At 33.3% G+C, this 22,674-nt stretch overlaps 2 protein-coding genes across 3 annotated transcripts; both read left to right on the forward strand.

Moving 5' to 3' along the window:
- LOC104771847 (rac-like GTP-binding protein ARAC2) lies at positions 2,131-4,659 on the forward strand. 2 transcript variants are annotated; one of them, XM_010496452.2, is made up of 7 exons: positions 2,131-2,396; positions 2,620-2,707; positions 2,801-2,910; positions 3,028-3,091; positions 4,026-4,090; positions 4,215-4,280; positions 4,376-4,659. In XM_010496452.2, the coding sequence occupies exons 1-7, from the start codon at positions 2,298-2,300 to the stop codon at positions 4,391-4,393; spliced, it is 510 nt and encodes a 169-aa protein (XP_010494754.1). In that variant the 5' UTR covers positions 2,131-2,297; the 3' UTR covers positions 4,394-4,659. The 2 variants fall into 2 exon arrangements, with proteins under 2 accessions (XP_010494754.1, XP_010494753.1); XM_010496451.1 differs by having other exon boundaries at positions 2,163-2,396; positions 4,363-4,646.
- LOC104771849 (WUSCHEL-related homeobox 8-like) lies at positions 7,843-9,636 on the forward strand. Its single transcript, XM_010496453.2, has 4 exons — positions 7,843-8,107; positions 8,262-8,831; positions 9,254-9,483; positions 9,574-9,636. The coding sequence occupies exons 1-4, from the start codon at positions 7,963-7,965 to the stop codon at positions 9,577-9,579; spliced, it is 951 nt and encodes a 316-aa protein (XP_010494755.1). The 5' UTR covers positions 7,843-7,962; the 3' UTR covers positions 9,580-9,636.

The following is a 22,674-nucleotide window of genomic DNA, read 5'->3' on the forward strand; positions in this document are numbered from 1 at the left end:
TGTTAGGGGTGGATCTCACCCTAAACAAAAGGCCTGGCCCAGGAAAAAGCCCAAAATAAATCTCCTAAGGAAGGAGGGGTATTATGGTCTTTTAAGTGGATGAACCGACACGATTTCCTATAAATACAGGCGTACGGTCTTCGGGAGCGGGGATCGCGGAAAAAGGCAAGAGAATTCATACAGAAGTACAAGAGCCCTAGCTCGTCCAAGCAAGAGTCAACGGTTTCAAAGTCAACAGCTTAGGAATCGACGAGTTATTAGCTCGTCTATTATCCTCAACTGTTCTTGTAACTCGTTTAAGTCGTGTTGTAACCCGTCTTTTGTGTCTCGGCACCGATTAAATAGAAGAGAACTTCGACCTCCTTTTTACCGAACTAAACATACTAATTGTGACCGATTTGGACATCAACAAGATTAATATGAGATTTTTCGCAGTCAAAGTTGAGAATGAGTTTCAAACTTTTTCACAAATTTGTATCAAAGCTTGAGTAGGAAGCTCGAGGTTGAAGAAAGTGCAGAATCTTGTTCAGCCAGTAGTCCTCTAAAGAGGTTCCTTGCAACACAAGGACTTTAGCAGCAACACCAGTTCTCCAAAATTCTGTTCCTTGTGGAGATTGGAAGTTGGATCATATGAACAAACAAGAACAAGAACATACCACACATTTCCCTCTCGGAAGAAGCTGACTTTTGTGATTTGGACATTTGAATCATTTTAGATTTCTCTTCTTGCAAAATTTATAAATTAATCAGAGATTATTGAGGTTGGGATCTTCTTCTTTGGATACTACTTGGTTCAAGTTAAGATTCTTGGTGGGCTTATTTTACAACTTTTTATCTATTGTGAACGATTTATAAAACTTGTGGACTTATTAAACAACAATCCTATTTAAAAAAAGCATATTGAGAAAGTGATTACACACAAAGTCAATTGTTAAGAAAGAAAGAATTCCATTACTTAATATTCCTAAACGTGTTCTTTACGCAGTAGAGCCTTGGATGGTAACTTATACTTGAAGTGATTTACGTATGATGCTAGAGCACCAAACTACTTCTACAAACTCAAATTATGGAAATTGCTTTGTAATTTCTTGATTGAATGCAGTGTAGTTGCCTAGGATACAAATTTGATGATTTGTGCAATTTTTATTGAATCAAACTTTATGCCTCTATTCACCACGAACATAACTTTATTTACCCTCCATAAAAATGTAAATGTAGTTTTGGATCTGCCTTGCATATTTAATCATTCTTTTTTTTCTGTGCAAATTTTAATGATACATATATCAAAAAGTAATATGGATCGTCGTATACTTGCATGGGGGTGTGGAAAATACATGTCAAGGAATATTTTGTTGGAATTAAAATTTTATAACCAAAAAACCTGTTGGATGACGTCAACAAAATTATATGTGAGGTAATGAAGAAGAAAAAAGTAGATTGTATTTTTGAATACACTAAGTAGAAAATAATTATAATATTAAAGTTGATCCTGTCATTTTTGAATGTAGTTAAAATGGGATCAAATAAGACAAAAATAAAATATTGTTTCAAAAGTTTAAAGAAATAAGAAAAAGAAAAACACTAAAGCAAGTAAGATGAGAGTTCCTTCTCCAACACTTAAAAAATCCACTCACAACCAACACCAAACGGCTACATCACTTTCGGTGACCACATGATCTTGCACTTGAAGTAAAAGAAATACTCAATTATTACTAATCATTTTAACTCATTATCATTAATTTAAATAAACTAAATATACTAAACCAATATGAAAGGCCAAAAGTGAGCATAATTTCAGATTTGGTGTCGTTTGGTTCGATTCGTCCGAATATCATTTTGGTTTGAGAAAAATCTTATCAAAATTTGGAGAAAAATATAATTACGTGGGTAAAATTTAATAACAGCAACTGTTTTTCAAACTATAAATTTTAGTCCTAAGACGAATATAATTTCATTGGTTCAGTGGGAGTTTGTTCGGTTTACTTGGTTTATTCGATACGAGGATACATAAAAAGAAAACCAGTCAACTGTATCTATAAAGTTCCTTCTTATTTCGGTATTAGTTGGTTTTGGTATGTTTTGCTTCAAACTTCCTCCCCTTACCAATAATGAAAATAATAATTAACAATAAAAAGTTGTAATTAGAATCATCCTCCTCACCGATAAATAATTATAATCATCACAAAAGCCTTCTTAAGAACCCTCCACCACGTCTCTTCTCTTCTGAACATAAAACCCAAACACAAACTCATAAACATAAAAGAACACAAAATAAATTGAAGACAGCAGCAAAGAAAATGAGCACAGCAAGATTCATCAAGTGTGTGACTGTCGGAGATGGAGCAGTGGGAAAGACTTGTATGCTCATTTCATACACCAGCAATACTTTTCCTACGGTAACTGTAATTTTTTTTTAATATATTCATAAATATTTTCAAATTGATGTTTTAATAAGACTTTAAACATTTTTTATGTTTTAAGATTTAATTCATCGCAAGTTATTAAATGTTAACTTAAGAGAGCTTAGTTTAACCCCAAGCTACTGAATCTTTCCAATCTGTTTACTTAAGAAGCATTAATCTTCTTGAGATATAAATGATTTAACTATCTAAATTACAGGATTATGTTCCAACAGTCTTCGACAACTTCAGTGCGAATGTGGTGGTCGATGGGAGTACTGTGAACCTTGGCCTGTGGGATACGGCCGGTACGTTTGATTACTTGATTTTACTAAAAAACTGATTTTTGATATATAGTTAAATACTGGTTTTGATAATTATAATTAATGTGGAATAATCAGGGCAGGAAGATTATAATAGGCTTAGGCCTTTGAGTTACAGAGGAGCAGATGTGTTTTTATTAGCTTTTTCCCTAATTAGCAAAGCCAGTTACGAGAATATTCATAAAAAGGTAACTTTGAATTCTCTTTTTTTATATATTATATATATAGATAAAATTTGATTATGGTTAAGCATTTCTGCGTAAGAATTGTCGAGGTTGATTAACTAATCTGTTGTTGATTAATAGTGGCTTCCGGAGCTGAAACATTATGCGCCTAGCATCCCCATTGTGCTCGTCGGAACAAAATTAGGTAAAACCCATGGTAGTTCTTTTCTTAAAAACATTTAAGCATTTGCGTCAAATTATATAAGGTCTTTGATTAGTAATCCGCAGATAATAGAATAAGAATTATGGTATATCTCAATATGAAAATGACCATAGACCTTTTTTAATTTGCAAACAAAGGAAAATAAAAAACACACCAGTAGATGCTACTTTTCCTTGTATATAACTAAATATACTTTTTTTCTTTGGTTTTAATGTGAAGATTATACATGTTGTCTCATAATATACTACTCTGTTTTTTTTTTTTTTGAATGAACTTTTATTGAATCAAAAACCGCTTTGACAACAAACGCACCAAACTTTGAAAGTTCTCGAATATATTATCGAGTAGCAAACCAAATCCCCATCCCTCTTTTGTCGTATTTAGCATCTTCCATACTTGGAAGCGATGGCAATGTGTTGCGGTTTTTCTGGTCTACGTAAGAACTTCATGAGCAGAAGAGGATACTATGTTTTACCATTTCTCTCCTGCTAGATTATAATGTGTTTTACTCTGAATAATTTTTATAAATCACTAAATAATATGTTATTTAAAAAATAGCACCACAATAATTAAGTAGAGTTTTTATTTAAACTATTAAAGAAACGTCAAAGAAATGCTTTGCTTTAGCAATATAAAATGTTGATTTTTTTAATATAAGTTAACATTAAATTCAAAAAAAAAATAGTACCACAATTAAATGTGTTTTGCCAAAAAAAGAAAAATAGAGCTATGGTTATTCACCTGATTATATACTATTTTGTTATGCTACAATTTTAATGAAAATAAATCATGCGAAAATAAATAATTATTTAAGAATTTGATAGTGTTTTTTTTTTGAAAAAATAAATTTGATAGTGTATAAACAGTTATATTTATCCAATAGCAGAAAAGTAATGTTACACAAAAATGAATTCAGATTTGAGGGATGACAAGCAGTTCTTGAAAGATCATCCAGGAGCAGCTTCTATAACAACTGCTCAGGTAACATAATAAATAATTTATTTTATGTACTATATAAAATAATTCTTTTTGGTCGTCAATATTATAAATTAAAATAATCATAAACTGTGATTCTGAAATTAGTATGAATGAATTTGAGTAACAGGGAGAAGAATTAAGAAAGATGATTGGAGCCGTAAGGTACTTAGAGTGCAGCTCCAAAACCCAACAGGTATTTAAATTTTGCATAGTGAGCATTAAGGTTAAAACACTATAATAAATTTTGTAAAAATGGTTTTTTTGTTCGTTAATAGAATGTGAAAGCAGTCTTTGATACAGCAATAAGAGTAGCTTTGAGGCCACCAAAGGCAAAGAAGAAGATAAAGCCATTGAAGACTAAGAGATCAAGATTATGCGTTTTCCTCTAATATTTGAACATTTAAATAAAATGTTTATATATATATATATATATACATAATACATGTGTTTCGTTTTTTTTTTTTGGGTTACTTTTCTACTTGAAATAGTGTGGACTTTTCTAGTCATCAAATTTTTTTCACCATATATATAATTGTTAAATCTCAAATTGCAAATGATATTCAGTTTAGCTTCTTCTGTGCTTTTAAGACCCTGGAAAATCATCACATACTTCAAAAAAAATTAAAGGTCAAATCTTGTGGGAAAAGAAAGAAAAAACAAGTAAAGTCTTGAAGTGAATTGACTAATTGTATTTGGTTGATGTTAATATAAAAAGAATAATTTAAAAGGTTAATTGTTAGTTAATGTAGTGATTTATTCTAGTAAAACGATTTTGAATCATCTTGAAATAGGAACAAAAAAATAATTTGAATAAATCTTAACAATGCTTAGACAACATATCATGTAACAGATAAATCAAAGGAAACATTTAAAAAGATTTATATGTATTGGTTAAGAAGAATTTTATGGTCACTAGCTAACTGGTTTTACTAGACTCTCCGCTTAGTGTTGTTCTTTCATATTCCATATTATAGGTTGCCTAGCTAGTAGCTCTCTTGGTTTGGCATTAGCAGCCGTTCGGAATCGTAGAAGGAAGACTCTATCCCGCTGCAGTCAAATACCCCCCGCAATCTCCAGAATGCTAGCTGGTACTTAACCTCATACTATTATTAGTAGGCTTCTAGAGAAGCCAACTCCTTTCAAGCAAGAAGGACTCGAATTTAGCTAGTTCTATTTGCACTAATCCGAATCTGTGTTCTGAGTTGCTAACTGCACTCTGTCTTCTTCATATCAGGGGAATATCTATCTTTCTCCCTTGTGTCATATCTCTTGTTTCGGATATAAAACTGGACAGTATAGTATATGAAGAAAGATATTGTTGACGTGCTGTTAGTAGACTCAACACTCATTTATGTTGTTGTGGTTAATTGGCTATTAAAGTTATTACAGGACTGCGATGGTATGATGGATTAGTAGTATCAAGAAAAATAAAATGTGTCCAATCTGATAATCATTAAAGCGGCGGGGATTGGGGAAAAATAGAAGAAACGTGTAGCAATGGTAAAAATTGACAAAACTACACAGCTCAAGTCAAAAAGAAACAAATATATTTGTCTCCCTAGCTATGTAGTAAGCCCACTCTCTAGGTACTGCTCAAGTGCTCATTGCATATCAACAACATGAACCATTGACACATCACGGTATAGTGTATATGTTCGGTTTTGTTTCGAAAACCAATTGCTATGTGTTCACACTTAAAGGAAAGATATGCCCGTGTTATTCGCATGCATGTATAGTAACGTATAATTAACCTTGTCGTTTTATTTTTGTATGTTCATTCATTGTAATAGACACAATATAAAATTGAAAGCTGAACACAAAGGAATGCTTCATCCAAATTTCTTGCTATTCTACGTGTAATTGAGTAAACTTAGGTCCTATGAATTAAAGTAGGGGCATTTTCAAAAATATTAGATAAAAACCACATCGGATAACTGAAAACATGCTTGTTATTTAACTAAAATATCGTGTGAAAAAAGGAGGTCTGAACTCTTTTCGTTAAGAGTAATTTTGTAATCGGCCCCAAATTTATTTAGTTAATAGGAAAATAATCAAAGTTGTTATGCATGTTATGTAAACATAAAGTTATTAATTATGTGAAAAAATTATATATATAAAAAAATATTTTTGTTTTCAAACCCACAAATATCTTATCCTAGAGAGTCAAGGGTTCATAGCACTCTTAATTCGTTCACATTAAATATACTCTCTGTTCTTAATTAATCCAATTTTCAAAATTTTCACACATACTGAAAAAATATATTCAAAGTAATGACATCATTTTCTCTAATCAATTCAAATTTTAGTTTTTTAAAGATACTTTTTTCTACATTTTTATTAGTTATTGATGATGGATTATAAACTTCAAGAATTCTAAAACTCATTGATTTAAAAATTTTAATATGTAAATTTTAGTTCATATTTAAATTTGATTTATTTTTTAAAAAAAATACAAAAGAAAATTACAAAATTTACACTTCTATCTTGAGCTAATCCTATTTTTGGTTTCTCTAACAGAATCCTTGTTTAAATCTTCTGATATATCAATCAACAAATTTTTATACAAAGCTTTCGAAATATGATTTATAATATCAGCTCCAGAAATTATTTGTAACTGAATTTTATTTTAATGAAAAATAAAAATGTTTCACAGAAGAATAAGAATTAAAAAAAATATTGAAGAAAAAAGAGTTAGAAGAACAATTCTACTAACCAATAAACGCTAGCTTTACATGCAAAAGATGAAAACTTGTGACTGTGAACATTTAAATAAAAAAAAAAAATAAAGTTGTATGAAGTATGAAGTTGAAATTTAGAAGAAGAAAAAGATATGTGTAACTGATTATTTGCTGCATGATTTTTCATGTCCCTTTGTCGGATTTTTCATGTTTAGGGCTACTTTAATTATAATTTTTTTTTTTTGTAACGGAATTTATAGTTAGTGTATGAAACAGAAAAAAGTGTTTATGACATTTCCAAAATTGTGTAAAAGTGAAAAAGAAAAAACAAAGAAGAGGAAGAAGCTGAAAAATCAGATAGTAAAATCCAAAACGGAAAAAAAAAAATCACTTTGATTCAAAGTCTTCCGTACTTTGTGAAGATATGTTGTAACTTTCCTCATAGTCAAGTTAGATCAGAGAGTAAAACAAGTCATTACTTACTTATGCACTAACAGTTACCATTGTTTTTATTTTTTCTATTAACCACATACTTAAAAGAAAACAGTCATCATATAAAGTAAGTCCATTAGTTACTTCTTTTATTGTTGACTAGGTATTTAATGAATAAAATGTAAATATGATCCTTTCAGTCAATCTGAATCTCCACCTTACTTAACTATTTGTCCAACCAAACTTTTAATTATTTATAAAAAAATTGTATAAATATTTATCTTGACATAGATATATAAATCGAATTGGATTTACCAAAAATTGAATACTTAATAATTGATTAAAATCACCACGTAAGATGTATTACCTGATAATTGGTTTGTAAATTTAGTTTACGAATCTATTTAATCTGAGTTAAATAGCAATTCATCTGAACTAAATAGATACACAAGAATGAAATGAACGTAAACAGAAGAAAAGTATCAATTGATGAAATAAAAACTTAGTCTCCTTTGAAATACATACAATATGCAATTCCCCGTTTTTGTTTTTTTTTTCTCTTTCTCTAATTTTACGTTTTATAATGTCTATTAGTTATTAAATGCAGTCAAATGCAAAACCAAAGGGTAGGTAAAGAGGCTAATATATAACGTGAGAGTAGCTTTGTTATTCTCTCATTACCCTATCAACCCTAAGTAATCTCTCTCTATCATAATCATCATCACCATATCATCATAATCATCATCATTACACTGCACCATCACCATGTCATCCTCCTCAAACAAAAACTGGCCAAGCATGTTCAAATCCAAACCTTGCAACAATAATCATCATCATCATCAACATGAAAGTGGTTCTTCATCTTACATGCACTACTCTAATTGCAACATATCTTCTTCCTTCTCCTCAGGTATTTACAAAAATTTACATTATCTCCATTTTTCTTCGATAAGTTTATATTGTTTTAGCTGGTTTTACTTGATTTGTAGTGTAGAAACAAAGCTATATGATCTATGTATATGTTAAGACATGCATGATGATGTGATATTCACTTTATGAATCAGATCGTGTACCAGATCCTAAACCGAGATGGAACCCTAAACCTGAACAGATTCGGATACTCGAATCAATCTTTAATTCTGGTATTGTTAACCCACCGAGAGAGGAGATCCAAAGGATCCGGATCCGGCTACAAGAATACGGTCAAATCGGCGACGCTAACGTGTTTTACTGGTTTCAAAACCGGAAATCTCGAGCAAAACACAAACTTCGTGTTCATCACAAAAGCCCTAAAACGTCAAAGAAGGACAAGATCATAAGTCCTGGTATCGATGCTGATCATTGTTTTGGTTTGGTTAACCAAGAAACCGGTTTCTTTCCGGTTCAAAACAATGAAATGGTGGTAACCCAACCTGCCGGTTATCCATCCTCCGTTCAAAATGATCTAAGCGTGGCTCAGTCAGGGTTTGGTTTTGGTGATTTTGTTGTACCGGTGGTAATGGAAGAAGGTGTGGCATTCCCCGAGAACGACGAAAGCTTGGATAAGATTCCGGCAATCAATTTTTCCGGTGGAGATGGAAACGGCGGCGGAGATTGTTTTTCTCCTCTTCCATTGACCACAAATCAATCTCAAGGTAATTAAACATTTCCATACAGTAATATTAAATAGTTCAACTATTTGTTTTTTGGGCATGTTTAATGTTTTATAGATAATTGATTCATTTTTTAAGAATATATATATATACTGTATATAACTTATAATTTACACATTAATTATTATTGAAATGCTTAGAATTTACACATGTAACACATCACACATACATAGATATGTATTGACATCCATCTATATGTATATTAATTATATAAGTAAATTAATCTCAAAATTAAAAAATATTAATCAACTATCGATTTTTTCTGGAACGAATAACGTATGCATACGTCTTTTTTATTGTTGGAAAAGACATTTTAGTCTATAGATTTCACTGTAAATTTTTTTGGGTAAATTAGTTTTATTTAATTATGTTGACTAACAACGTATTTCATTGATGATACAAAGAACGAGCTATAGTATTTCATGGTGGTGAAAACGTCGAAGATTGTGTTTCTCCAGATAAATTGACCGTATTTATTAACGACATGCTTTTCAAAGTGGCTGCGGGATTGTTCAACGTTAAGGAAGCTTTTGGAAACGATGCTATTTTGATCAACTCTTTTGGCCAGCCTATTCTTACAGATGAAAATGGTGTTACTTTTCATTCTCTCCAAAACGGTGCCGTTTATTATCTTGTGAGTTTCTTTTCTTTAAGAAAAAGTTTTAATGATTTTGCAAAAAATATCTTGTAAGGATAGCTAAAACAGTTTGTTTTTGGTTTGCAGATATAGAGGATACTGAAGATCGAGTGTTATCATAGACAAATATAATCATATTATAATAAAGGATTTATGTGATTTATTTAGTTATTAATTATATCAATTTATTGTTTTGTATCTTAAAACTTATGAAATCATAACCTTTCCTATTTTATGCAAAGAAAAATTTATTTACTTAAAAAGTGTCATTACATAGGGATTCCACAAGCCAAACAGGCTTTGATACAAACTCAACATAGTAATCAGTATTTTGACAACTAGATTTCGCTAGTGTATAAGCAACTACATTACAAATCCCCTTTGTAAAAGTACAAATAAAATGGTGGAACTTAGATCTCCATAGGTGAATATCTCTAAGTAGATTCATAAGAGATGCATTTTCCTGATGTTCATTGACAAATTTGATGAGAGTCTTACAACCACCTTAAAAAATTATTGAATTATAGCATTAGATCCATGTATGTTGTAGAGCCGATTATAACGCCTTCGCTTCTGCTTCTAATGCTGATTCAGAAAGAGATAATTTTGTTGCTCCCCAAACCATAAGTTCCCCATATTGATTTCGGATAGTCCATCCACCATTGCTACATGGCTGTGAGAATCATAGGCTGCATCAAAATTACATTTAAACATAGGAGAGATTGGAGGAGACCAAGAGGATATGATTGGATTAGGATTGGTTCCATTATTAGTTTCAGTATGTAAAAGGTTATGTCTCCATTCTTTTGTTTCAGAGAGTGCTTTTAAAACCGTGTTTGTAGCTCCTTCACGAATGCCATCAAACACCAGAGTGTTTTTTACTTTCCATATTCGCCATAATAGCCAAAAAGGTAAAAGAGAGTCTTGTATATTGTTTTGTTGGTTTGCTTGATTGAGAAGAGTTGCAATGGACGACTCTACATCCGCATCCAGTTGGTTTATGTTTAGGGAAGGGGTGTTCGACATATGCCAAACCATTTTTGCAAATGGAAAGGTAAAAAAGGCATGAAGAATTGATTTGTCCTCTTGATTGCATCTTTGACAGATAGCGTCAATACTCATACCTCTGGTGTGTAGTCGAGTTGTTGTTGGTAAAGCTTTTGAGACAACTCGCCAGAAGAAATATTTGATTTTTGGTAAAATATAACATTTTTTGTAACAAGATTAAAAATCTAATAGTCGTTTTTAGGTAATAGATATATTTTAATACATATCTATTATTTATATAAGTAAATTAATCTCAAACATATAGATGGATGTCAATACATATATCTTATTTATATAAGTAAATTAATCTCAAAAAAAATATTAATCAACTATTTATTTTTTCTGGAACAAATAACGCATGCATACGTCTTTTTGTTGTTGTTGGAAATGACAGTTTGGTCTATAGATTTGACTGTAAATTTCTTTGGGTAAATTAGTTTTAATTAATTATGTTGACTAACATTAGTTATTAAAACGTGTTTCATTGATGATACAAAGAATGAGTTATAGTATTTCATGGTGGTGAAAACGTCGAAGATTGTGTTTCTCCGGATAAATTGACTGTATTTATTAACGATATGCTTTTTGAAGTGGTTGCGGGATTGTTCAACGTTAAGGAAGCTTTTGGAAACGATGCTATTTTGATCAAATCTTTTGGCAAGCCTATTCTTACAGATGAAAATGGTGTTACTTTTCAATCTCTCCAAAATGGTGTCGTTTATTATCTTGTAAGTTTCTTTTTTGTTTTAAGAAAAAGTTTTAATGAATTTGCAAAAAATATCTTGTAAGGATAGCTAAAACAATTTGTTTTTGGTTTGTAGATATAGAAGATATTAAAGATCGAGTGTTTAGACAAATATAATCATATTTTAATAAAGAATTTCTGTGATTTATTTAGTTATTAATTATATCAATTTATTATTTTGTATCTTTAAACTTATGAAATCAAGATCTTTCCTTTTTTTACGCAAAGAAAATTTGATTTACTTAAAAAGTGTCATTACATAGGGATTCCACAAGCCAAACAGGCTTTGATACAAACTCAGCATAGTAATCAGTATTTTGACAACCGAATTTTGCTAGTGTATAAGCAACTACATTACAAATACTCTTTGTAAAAATACAAATAAAATGTTGGAACTTAGATCTCCGTAGATGATTATCTCTAAGTAGATTTGTAAGAGAAGTATTTTTCATTGACAAATTTGATTAGAGTCTGTTATGATCAAGTGCTAAGGCTTTGGGCTATTAATGGGCTTGCGGGAAAAGTGAAGAGACTATAGTTGTTTAGGCCATTTTCTATCCTTGTTTGTGTATTTAAGTATCACTCTATCCTTTGTAATCCTTTATCGATTTATAACTGAAAACAATGTTAATTTCTTTCTTCTTCTCTCTGAATCTTCATCTCAATCTCTTATTCTTCTGAATCTCTTCCCTTTTCTATTATTTCATTTGGTAAGCTACCTTGTTGCTTATCAAATTGATGCTTTCATTGAGAGTTGAACTCTAAGTGTTAAAAAAAGGCTTAGAAATGAATGTTAGTGGTGAGGCTTACGATCGTTTCCTACGATCTTGTGAGGAAATTAAGTGTTATGTGCAGGAGATGATGCATACTAATCGCGAGAGACAACAACTCCTACTCGACCTACAAAACGGTTTACATACCATCAAGTTCGTCACGGTGAGCTCAGATCTTCCGTCAGCTGCTCATCAAACCACCAAGGTGAGTCGACATCTTCCACCGTCCGTCCAACAAACCATCATGGAGAGTCTAGATCGCCCACCAACAGATCCTACACCAAGAAAAAACCCAGAAATTTCTCTTGGGACTTCTATCGAACACTTGGTGAGCACTGCGTTACCAGAGGCTTCTTTTAGTCTGTGGATCTCTGAGCTTCCACACACAGTCCAATCTCTTGGTTAAGAGAGGATTTCTGTTCAACGAAACTATCATAAAGCCAGGAAGAAATCAACACGAAGGAGACATCACGAGTTTGTTTCGGCGACAAAAATCAGAAAACAACCCACAAAGAAACATGGTAAGCGATGTGGTTATCCCTTGATTAACTCTAGGTTTCAGGTTGATGCTAGTGCTGTTAGACAAATGGTCGCTTCCTCTGATTATGATGCATCACAAGAGCTTGATGATAGAGTTGATGTTAGAGGTAGATCATGGAAACGTCTCCGAGACGAGAACAAGGATGAACCAACTGAGGCGCTATCAAGATTTCTGAATATTCAGGGAAATTTTGGAGCTGTTTCTTGAGCTAATCCAGTCCATCGTCGAGTTGGTAATGTAAGGCTCCATGGTTCAGGGGCTGTGAACAGAAATGGTAGAGCATGGAATGGTTTAGTGATCTGGACAAGATCGGCAGAGGCATGGGAACACATTGGGTTGAAGCCACTGGGGTTGAGCGATGGCGTTGATGCTAAAAGAAATATTTATATTAGATTTCAGGGATCCACTCTACAACCACTTCATGATGGCACGCCCTTGACAGATCAAGAAGGGAGAACAAGGCAGCTTGGGTTGGAGAGAGGGGAAACAAATACCGCTTGGAAAAACAAGGTTTATCAAGAATCTGGGTTGTCAATGAGCTCTAAGGAAGACTTATTCAAGTGGATCAACAGCTTGGAGACTTATTTTTCTGCAAGTCAGACTCCTCACAATGAGTGGATGAGGATTATGTATTCACTCTTAGAAGGAGAAACAGGTCAGTGGATCAAGGGCTTATGGGAAAAGAATTCACCTACAAGCTGGAAAGAATTTAAGTGGATGCTTAAGGAACAAAAGAAGGAGCCACCAACACCAAGACCAAGATTTGTAAGCCGTTCATTATACTCAAGAATGATACAAGAAGGTTCTGTGGCTAGTTACTACAGAGAATTTGAAGCTAAGCGTAGAGAGGCAATGAGTATACCAGAGAAGCATGTGTTGGACGTGTTTATACGTGGGTTGACTCAACCATTGCAGATGGAGGTTAGAAATTTGCAACCCAAGCGACTTCAAGAAGCAATGTATCTTGCTGTTTGGCTTGAGGAAATGAGTGGATACCGAGAAAAGAAGCTATCTTACACGGCGGCCATAACATGGCGAGTGAACAAGTTTCAGCTTATTTTGGTGAAAATGCGGAGTTAATGAGTCTCACCATGTTAAAAGAGGATTCACATGTTTTTGGAAATGAGCTAAGAAGGGTTAAGGAGAAGAGAACAGTGATGCCAAGCGACAAGGAAAATACCCTTCGAAGAAAGTTCAAACCAAGATCAAAGGTCTAAGGTTTGGGGGCTCTATCTCAGGTCAGAGAGTGTTTGTCGAGATTGACTTCGGAGCTACACGGAATTATATTTCAGAAGAGTTAGCCATTTGCCTTAGACTACCAAAGAGAATGACAAAACCAAGGTCAGTTTGTTTGGGACATGGTCAGCTCATCAAGGGTGAAGGCACTTGCAAAGGGATCAGCTTGTTTATTCAAGCAGTTGAGATCATTGAGGATTTTCTTACAATAGACTTGACCAAGACTGAAGCTGATCTGATTTTGGGCTATACTTGGCTATCCAAACTGGGAGAGACTTGTGTTTACTGGCAGGAACACACCTTCTCTTTCCTTAACAACCAAGAATGGATCACTCTTTGTAAAAAGGATGAAAATCTGAAGCTAAGTATGAGAAAGGTGAAGATGAAAAGTGAAGGTGAGAAAAGAAGCAAGTTGAGAAAGGTTGCTGACTATCCTGAGGAAAAGATAGTTTTAAAATGGGGGAGTAATGCTACGAGTGTAAAGGGCGGTAGTGAAGAGATGAAGCTAAGTGCAGAAGATCATAGGCAGGCTCCAAGGTTGAGTGGGTTGAACGATCAAAGGGAGTTTGGGGAGAACATTCTATCACAAAATTGGGATTGGATCGCTGGAACAAGTTTAGAGAATACTGAGACCAAATCAGATCTGGTTAAGCGGGTAATCTTCTCTCATGAAGTCTCTCACTCTCCAAGGCTACCAGAATTGTTGTGTGGTATAAAGTCAAGGTTGAGCACTTGGGTTGCATAGATTGGAGAGCATCTATACGGTTGGCCTAAGACAAGTGGAAGACAGATCTTGCTCATGTATGCAATTCCCTTAAAGTTGCAAGCCACGGTACCTAATGACTGTAAACTACTGGAGTTGTTGGTGTCAAGGTTGGCTTGTTCTGTAATAGACCCAATCACGTTTGCAGTACGAATTGCAGGGAGAGGAGTGAAGCAGATGGTGTTCACGCAAAGGGGGTTTGACGAGATCTTCTCGAGCAAGTCACTATTAGCATGTGCGAACAACACTGAAACAATAACAATGGCAGACGTTGATACAGTCCAGGATCATTTTCAATTTCTTCCACCATGAGGACATGGTGACTCTTCAAAAGGCGAGTATTGTTATGATCGAGTGCTAAGGCTTTGGGCTCTTAATGGGATTGCGGGAAAAGTGAAGAAACTATAGTTATTTACGCCATTTTCTATCCTTGTTTGTGTATTTAAGTATCACTCTATCCTTTGTAATCCTTTATCGATTTACAACTGAAAACAATGTTAACTTCCTTCTTCTTTTCTTTGAATCTACATCTCAATCTCTTATTCTTCTGAATCTCTTCCCTTTTCTGTTATTTCCTTTGGTAAGCTACCTTGGTGCTTTTCCAATTGGTATAAGGTTAAGGTTGAGCACTTGGGTTGCAGAGATTGGAGAGCATCTATATGGTTGGCCTAAGACAAGTGGAAGACAGATCTTGGTCATGTATACAATTCCCTCAAAGCTGCAAGCCACGGTACCTAATGACTGTAAGCTTTTGGAGAGTGAGAGACTTCATGAGAGAAGATTACCTGCTTAACCATACCTGATTTGGTCTCAGTATTCTCTGAGCTTGTTCCAGCAATCCAATCCCAATTTAGCGATAGACTATTCTCCCAAACTCCCTTTGATCGTTCAACCCACTCAATGGAGCCTGCCTATGATCTTCTGCACTTAGCTTCACCTCTTCACTACCGCTCTTTACACTCGTAGCAGAGTCACACAATCACCTTAAAAATTATCAAATTATAGCCTCGGATCCATATATGTTATAGAGCCGATAATAACGCCTTCGCTTCTGATTCTAATGATGAATTAGAAAGAGATAATTTTGTTGCTCCCCAAACCATAAGTTTCCCATATTGATTCCGAATAATCTATCCACCCGTTGCTACATGGCTGTGAGAATCATAGGCTGCATCAAAATTACATTTAAACATAGGAGAGATTGGAGGAGACCAAGAGAATATGATTGGATTAGGATTGGTTCTATTATTAGTTGTAGTATGTAAAAGGTTATTTATCCATTCTTTTGTTTCTGAGAGTGCTTTTAAAATCGTGTTTGTAGCTCCTTCACGAATGCCATCAAACACCAGAGTGTTTCTTGCTTTCCATATTCGCCATAATAGCCAAAAGGTCAAAGAAAGTCTTGTATATTGTTTTGTTGGTTTGCTAGATTGAGAAGAGTTGAAATAGACGACTCTGCATCCGCATCCAGTTGGTTTATGTTTAGGGAAGGGGTGTTTGACATACGCCAAACCATTTTTGCAAATAGACAGGTAAAGAGGGCATGAAGAATTGATTCATCCTCTTGACTGCATCTTGGATAGATAACGTCAATACTCAAACCTCTAGTGCATAGTCGAGTTGTTGGTAAAACTTTTGAGACAACTCGCCAGAGGAAATGTTTGATTTTTGGTAAAATATAACATTTCATTTTTTTTGGTAACAAGATTAGAAATCTAATAATCGTTTTTTAGGTAATATATGTATTTTAATACATATTTATTATTTATATAAGTAAACTAATCTCAAACGTATAGATGGATGTCAATACATATCTATTATTTATATAAGTAAATTAATCTCAAACAAAAAAAATTAATCCACTATCGATTTTTTCTGGAACGAATAACACAAGCATACATCTTTTTTTTTTGTTGGAAAAGAAGTTTTGGTCTATAGATTTGACTGTAAATTTTTTTTGGGTAAATTAGTTTTATTTAATTATGTTGACTAACATTAGTTATTAAAATGTGTTTCATTGATGATACAAAGAACGATCTATAGTATTTCATGGTGGTGAAAACGTCGAAGATTGTGTTTCTCCGGATAAATTGACCGTATTTATTAACGACATGCTTTTCGAAGTGGCTGCGGGATTGTTCAACGTTAAGGAAGCTTTTGGAAACGATGCTATTTTGATCAACTCTTTTGGCCAGCCTTTCTTACGGATGAAAATGGTGTTACTTTTCAATCTCTTGTGAGTTTTTTTTTTCAGTTTTAATGATATTTCAAAAAATATATTGTAATGATAGCTAAAACAATTTGTTTTGGTTTGTAGATATAGAAAGTATTGAAGATCGAGTGTTATCGTAGAAAAATATAATAATATTTTAATAAAGGATTTATGTGATTTATTTAGTTATTAATTTTGTCAATTTATTGTTTTGTATCTTTAAACGTATGAAATCATGATCTTTCCATTTTTAAGCAAAGAGAATTTGATTTACTTAAAAAGTGTCATTACATATGGATTCCACAAGCCAAACAGGCTTTGATATAGACTCAACATAGTAATCAGTATTTTGATAACCGAATTTTGCTAGTGTATAAGCAACTACATTACAAATCCTCTTTGTAAAATTCAAATAAAATGTTGGAACTTAGAACTCCGTAGGTGAATATCTCTAAGTAGATTCGTAAGAGAAGCATTTTCCTGATGTCCAGTGGCAAATTTGATGAGAGACTCACAATCACCTTAAAAAATTATTGAATTATAGCCTCAGATGCATGTATGTTGTAGAGCCGATAATAACTCCTTTGCTCTGCTTCTAATGCTGATTCAGAAAGAGATACTTTTGTTGCACATAAACCATAGGTTCCCCATATTGATTCTGGATAATCCATCCACCCATCGGTATATGTCTGTGAGAATCATAGGCTGCATCAAAATTAAATTTATACATAGGAGAGATTGGAGGAGACCAAGATGATATGATTGGAATAGGATTGGTTCCATTATTAGTTGCAGTATGTAAAGGTTATTTATCCATTCTTTTGTTTTAGAAAGTGCTTTTAAAACCGCGTTTGTAACTCCTTCATGAATGCCATCAAACACCAAAGTGTTTCTTGCTTTCCATATTCGCCATAGTAGTCTAAAAGGTAAAAGAGAGTCTTGTATATTGTTTTGTTGGTTTGCTAGATTGAGAAGAGTTGCAATGGAAGACTATGCATCCGCATCCAGTTGGTTTATGTTTAGGGAAGGGATGTTCGACATACGCCAGACCATTTTTGCAAATGGACAGGTAAAGAGGGCATGAAGAATTGATTCATCCTCTTGATAGCATCTTGGACTGATAGCATAAATACTCAAACCTCTTTTGCGTATTCGAGTTGTTGTTGGTAAAGCGTTTGAGACAACTAGCCAGAGGAAATGTTTGATTTTTTTGTAAAATATAACATTTCATTTTTTTGTACCACGATTCGGAAATCTAATAGTCGTTTTAAGATAATACATATATTTTAATACATACAGTAAATGAATCTCAAACATATAGATGGATGTCAATACATATCTATTATTTATATAAGTAAATTAATCTTAAAAAAATGTTAATCAGTTATTGATTTTTCTGGAACGAATAACGCATGCATACGTCTTTTTTTGTTGGAAAAGACGTTTTGGACTATAGATTTGACTGTAAATTTTTTTGGGTAAATTAGTTTTATTTAATTATGTTGACTAACATTAGTTATTAAAACGTGTTACAATTATGATACAAAGAACGAGCCATAGTATTTCATGGTGGTGTTGAAGATTGTGTTTCTCCGGTAAATTGTTTGTATTTATTAACGACTTGTATTTCAAAGTGGTTGAGGGATTGTTCAACGTTAAGGAAGCTTTTGGAAACAACGCTATTTTGATCGACTCTTTTGGCCAGCCTATTCTTACAGATGAAATGGTGTTACTTTTCAATCTCTCCAAAACGATGCCGGTTATTATCTTGTGAGTTTCTCTTTTTTTTAAGAAAAAGTTTTAATGATTTTGCAATAAAATATCTTGTAAGGATAGCTACAAAAAATTTGTTTTTGGTTTGCATATATAGAAGATATTGAAGATTGAGTGTTATTGTAGACAAATATAATCGTATTTTTAAAAAGAATTTATGTGATTTATTTAGTTATCATTTATATCAATTTATTGTTTTGTATCTTTAAACCTATGAAATCATGACCCTTTCCTTTTTTTACGCAAAGAAAATTTGATTTACTTAAAAAGTGTCATTACATAGGGATTCCACAAGCCAAACAGGCTTTGATACAGACCAACACAGTAATCAGTATTTTGACAACCGAATTTTGCTAGTGTATATATAAGCAACTACATTACAAATCCTCTTTGTAAAAATAAAAATAAAATGTTGGAACTTAGATTTCTGTTAAGTAGATTTGTAAGAAAAGCATTTTCCTGATGTCCATTGACAAATTTGATGAGAGTCTTACAATCACCTTCAAAAATTATCGAATTATAGCCTCGGATCAATGTATGTTGTATAGCCGATAATAGCGCCTTCGCTTCTGCTTCTAATGCTGATTCAGAAAGAGATAATTTTCTCGCTCCCCAAACCATAGGTTCCCCATATTGATTCCGGATAATCCATCCACCCATCGCTACATGGTTGTGAGAAACAGGCTGCATCAAAATTATATTTAAACATAGGAGAGATTGGAGGAGACCAATAGGATATGATTGAATTTGGATTTGTTCCATTATTAGTTACAGTATGTAAAACGTTATTCATTTATTCTTTTATTTCACAGAGTGCTTTTAAAACCGTTTTTGTAGGTCCTTCACGAATGCCATCAAACACCATAATGTTTCTTGCTTTCCATATTCGCCATAATAGCCAAAAAGGTAAAAGAGAGTCTTTGTATATTGTTTTGTTGGTTTGCTAGATTGATAATAGTTCCAATGGAAGACTCTTCATCCGCATCCAGTTGTTTTATGTTTAGCAAAGGGGTGTTCGACATACGCGAAACCATTTTTGCAAATGGACAGGTAAAGAAGGCATGAAGAATTGATTCATCCTTTTGATTTCATCTTGGACAGATAGCATCACTAATCATACCTCTGGTGCGTAGTCGAGTTGTTGTTGGTAAAGCTTTTGAGACAACTCGCCAGAGGAAATGTTTGATTTTTGGTAAAATTAGGAGCTTCCATATTTTATTCTTCAATTCAACCGAGCCATGAGGGATGTTTGGGACATGATTTGGATCAAAAGGATTATGAGTGAGGAACCAATACCCCGATTTAACTGTATATTTTCAAGAATGTGTATAGTTCCATATTAGCTTATCTTCTGTTTCAACCTGTGAGATATATAATTTTTTGATAGCTGCACAATCTTCTGCAATGTTATTGGTCTCTATTTGTTATGAGTCGTAGGTACGGTATTTCCCATTTTTTTAGCAAGATCTATGTTTTCATATTGCATTGTGGATCATTTGTTGTTATCGGTCGAGGAAGATGGCCTTCTATTACATTAATACATTATCAATGCCTAGGCGTATAGACTTACCATCTCCAACAAAGTATCTTAAACCTTTTTTTATCAGATCAACTCCATGTAATAAGGAGGACCATCCATAGGATTGATTTTTCCGTTCTTATCCATCAAAAAGGTCATCATCTCGATAATAACATGCCTTCATAACTCTTGCAAAAAGAGAATTTGGAAATTTAAGAAGTCTCCACGCTTGTTTTGCAAGCAGGGCATCATTAAACTTCTCTAAGTCTCTGAAACCTACACCACCCTCTTTTTTGAGTGTTTTAGTTTCGACCATGAAATCCAAGGGATACCTCGTTGATGAGAATTTCTTTCCCACCTGAAATTCATTAGTAAAGCTTCAATATCTGAAATGACACCCTTTGCTAATTTAAAACATGACATAGCATAGACAGGCATTGAAACTGCAACCGATTTAAGCATTACTTCTTTCGCTGCAGGTGATAGAGTCTTTGTACTCCAATGGGAAGTTCTTTTTCTTACTTGGTTTATAAAGTAAGTGAACATCTCTTTCTTCTTCCGTCCGAACTGTTCCGGGAGTTCTAGATATTTCCCTCCTCCTCCATGGTTTGGTATGTTGAGAATCAAATTTAGTCTGTCTTGAGTTGTTCCGTAGACTCAAGAGCCAAAAGTTATCATTGACTTTGATGTGTTTATTTTCTGGCCTGAGTAGTATTCATAGATATCGAAAACATCTTTCAAAGCTTGGCAGTTTTGTCTATTAGCTTGACAAAAGAAGAGGGAGTCATCAGCAAACTGTAAATGAGTGATGCTTGGTACACCATTACCTATTTTAATTCCCCTAATATCACCATCCTTTGCTCTAGAGGTTATTAAATGACTTAAAATGTCTGAGCAAAGTATGAAAAAGTAAGGTGACAAGGGATCTCCCTGGCGTATTCCCGTTCTAGTATTATATTAAGGCACATCATTGATCAAAACAGAGTAGTTGACAGATTTCACAATCGACATGATCCATCTAGTCCACTGATCGCAAAACCCAAAAAGTTGCAGTTTTGTTTTTAAGAATTTCCGCTCAACTCTGTCATATGCTTTATTGACATCAGTTTTTACTGCCATATATGTTTTTTAAACTCGTTTTCGAACCTTCAGGGAATGCATCAGTTCATGAGCAATCATTACATTATCCTTTATGATGCGGCCTGGAATGAAAGCAGCTTGTGCTTCAGAAACGATACCATCTAGGTGTGGTATCAGTCGTTGGACTAAGCACTTGGAGACTATCTTATAGAGGTCATTGCAGAGGGCTATCGGACGATTATCAGAGAGTGTTGTTGAAAGAAAAAAAAGTGAAATTAAGTTATAGCTTCACTAAAATTTGTTCCCTTTATATCTTTTCTTATGTTCACTTTGTCTTTTTTTTTTTTTTATCTTACATTTTGTTGAGGTTGGATAACCAAAAACAAAAAGAAAAGAAAACAAAGAAAAATCGAATAACATTACATGCTTTTTTTATGTGATTAATATTTTCCTTTGTATATATGGTTTTCAGTAAGGTAACTAATAATTTTTATAGTAACTAATAATTTTTATAATGTGAAATTTTAACTGAAAGGTCACATGGATATATATATATATATTTTTTTGTCAACAGCATGAGTATCAATAACTTGTTAAAGTTTTAAATACACATCATTTTGCAATTTTTTTAAAAAGTGTATTGAAAATTTGGGCGGTCGATTGTCAAAAAAAAATTTGGGCGGGCCGGTGGTTTTGTTAATGGATGCGAAAATATACATACAATTTTTGGAGTAAGCATTCTGTGAAAGAGGTTTCCTAACGGATTTTGACAATTTACATTCTGTTATTTTATCCATTTATTTCTTAGTAATCCTATTGTTCTCTTGTATTATGTTAACAGACGCCATTATTAAGTACTCTCTTATTTCTTAGTAATCCTATTGTTATCTGTTATTGTGTTATATTGTATTATGTTAACAGACGCCATTATTTCTTAGTAATCACATTCTCCACTTACGTAAGGTTCTTGAAGCCATTATTAAGTACTCCCTTCCTCTGTTTTATCAGGTGCTTGACTTCTCTTTAGTAGGTATTTATGAGTGTGATCACTAGGGTGTCAATCGGGCTTGCCCGGCCCGGTCGGATCCGAATCCAGCAAAATCCGCATATGTTTGAGTTCGGACCGGACCGTCCGAAATATTTCTGAGCCTATATTTCAAAGTCTGACCCTAACAAGTCTATGGAGCTTTTTCGGGCTTTCTTGTGAAGAAAAAAATCAAACTTATAAATCTATAACATGTCTTAAAAACAATGTTTAAAAGTGCACTGTAAAACAAATCAATTAAAATTCATTTAAGTCATCAATATTAATTAAAACCAATCTAATTTTTAATAAAAAGTTTAAAACTGATAAGATCATAACCGAACCAAACTAGAGAAGATGCTTAGTGGTTTTCTTAATTTTAGGATCAAGTCCACGATTCCATATTCCCATTTTAGTAATCATGTTCCTTGTTTCTAGGGTTGGTTATCAATCTGTTTTGTTTCGTTTGTGTATT

This window comes from Camelina sativa, chromosome 20 (assembly GCF_000633955.1).
Source record: "Camelina sativa cultivar DH55 chromosome 20, Cs, whole genome shotgun sequence".
Lineage (NCBI taxonomy): Eukaryota > Viridiplantae > Streptophyta > Magnoliopsida > Brassicales > Brassicaceae > Camelina > Camelina sativa.

Bases quoted from the DNA above. Each gene is read 5' to 3' on its own strand.
- LOC104771847 (XM_010496451.1), top strand. From the start codon at position 2,298: ATGAGCACAGCAAGATTCATCAAGTGTGTGACTGTCGGAGATGGAGCA. The intron at 2,708-2,800 runs GTACGTTTGATT...TGGAATAATCAG, and splicing joins TGGCCTGTGGGATACGGCCG to GGCAGGAAGATTATAATAGG. The intron at 2,911-3,027 runs GTAACTTTGAAT...GTTGATTAATAG, and splicing joins ACGAGAATATTCATAAAAAG to TGGCTTCCGGAGCTGAAACA.
- LOC104771849 (XM_010496453.2), top strand. From the start codon at position 7,963: ATGTCATCCTCCTCAAACAAAAACTGGCCAAGCATGTTCAAATCCAAA. The intron at 8,108-8,261 runs GTATTTACAAAA...TTTATGAATCAG, and splicing joins ATCTTCTTCCTTCTCCTCAG to ATCGTGTACCAGATCCTAAA. The intron at 8,832-9,253 runs GTAATTAAACAT...GATGATACAAAG, and splicing joins GACCACAAATCAATCTCAAG to AACGAGCTATAGTATTTCAT.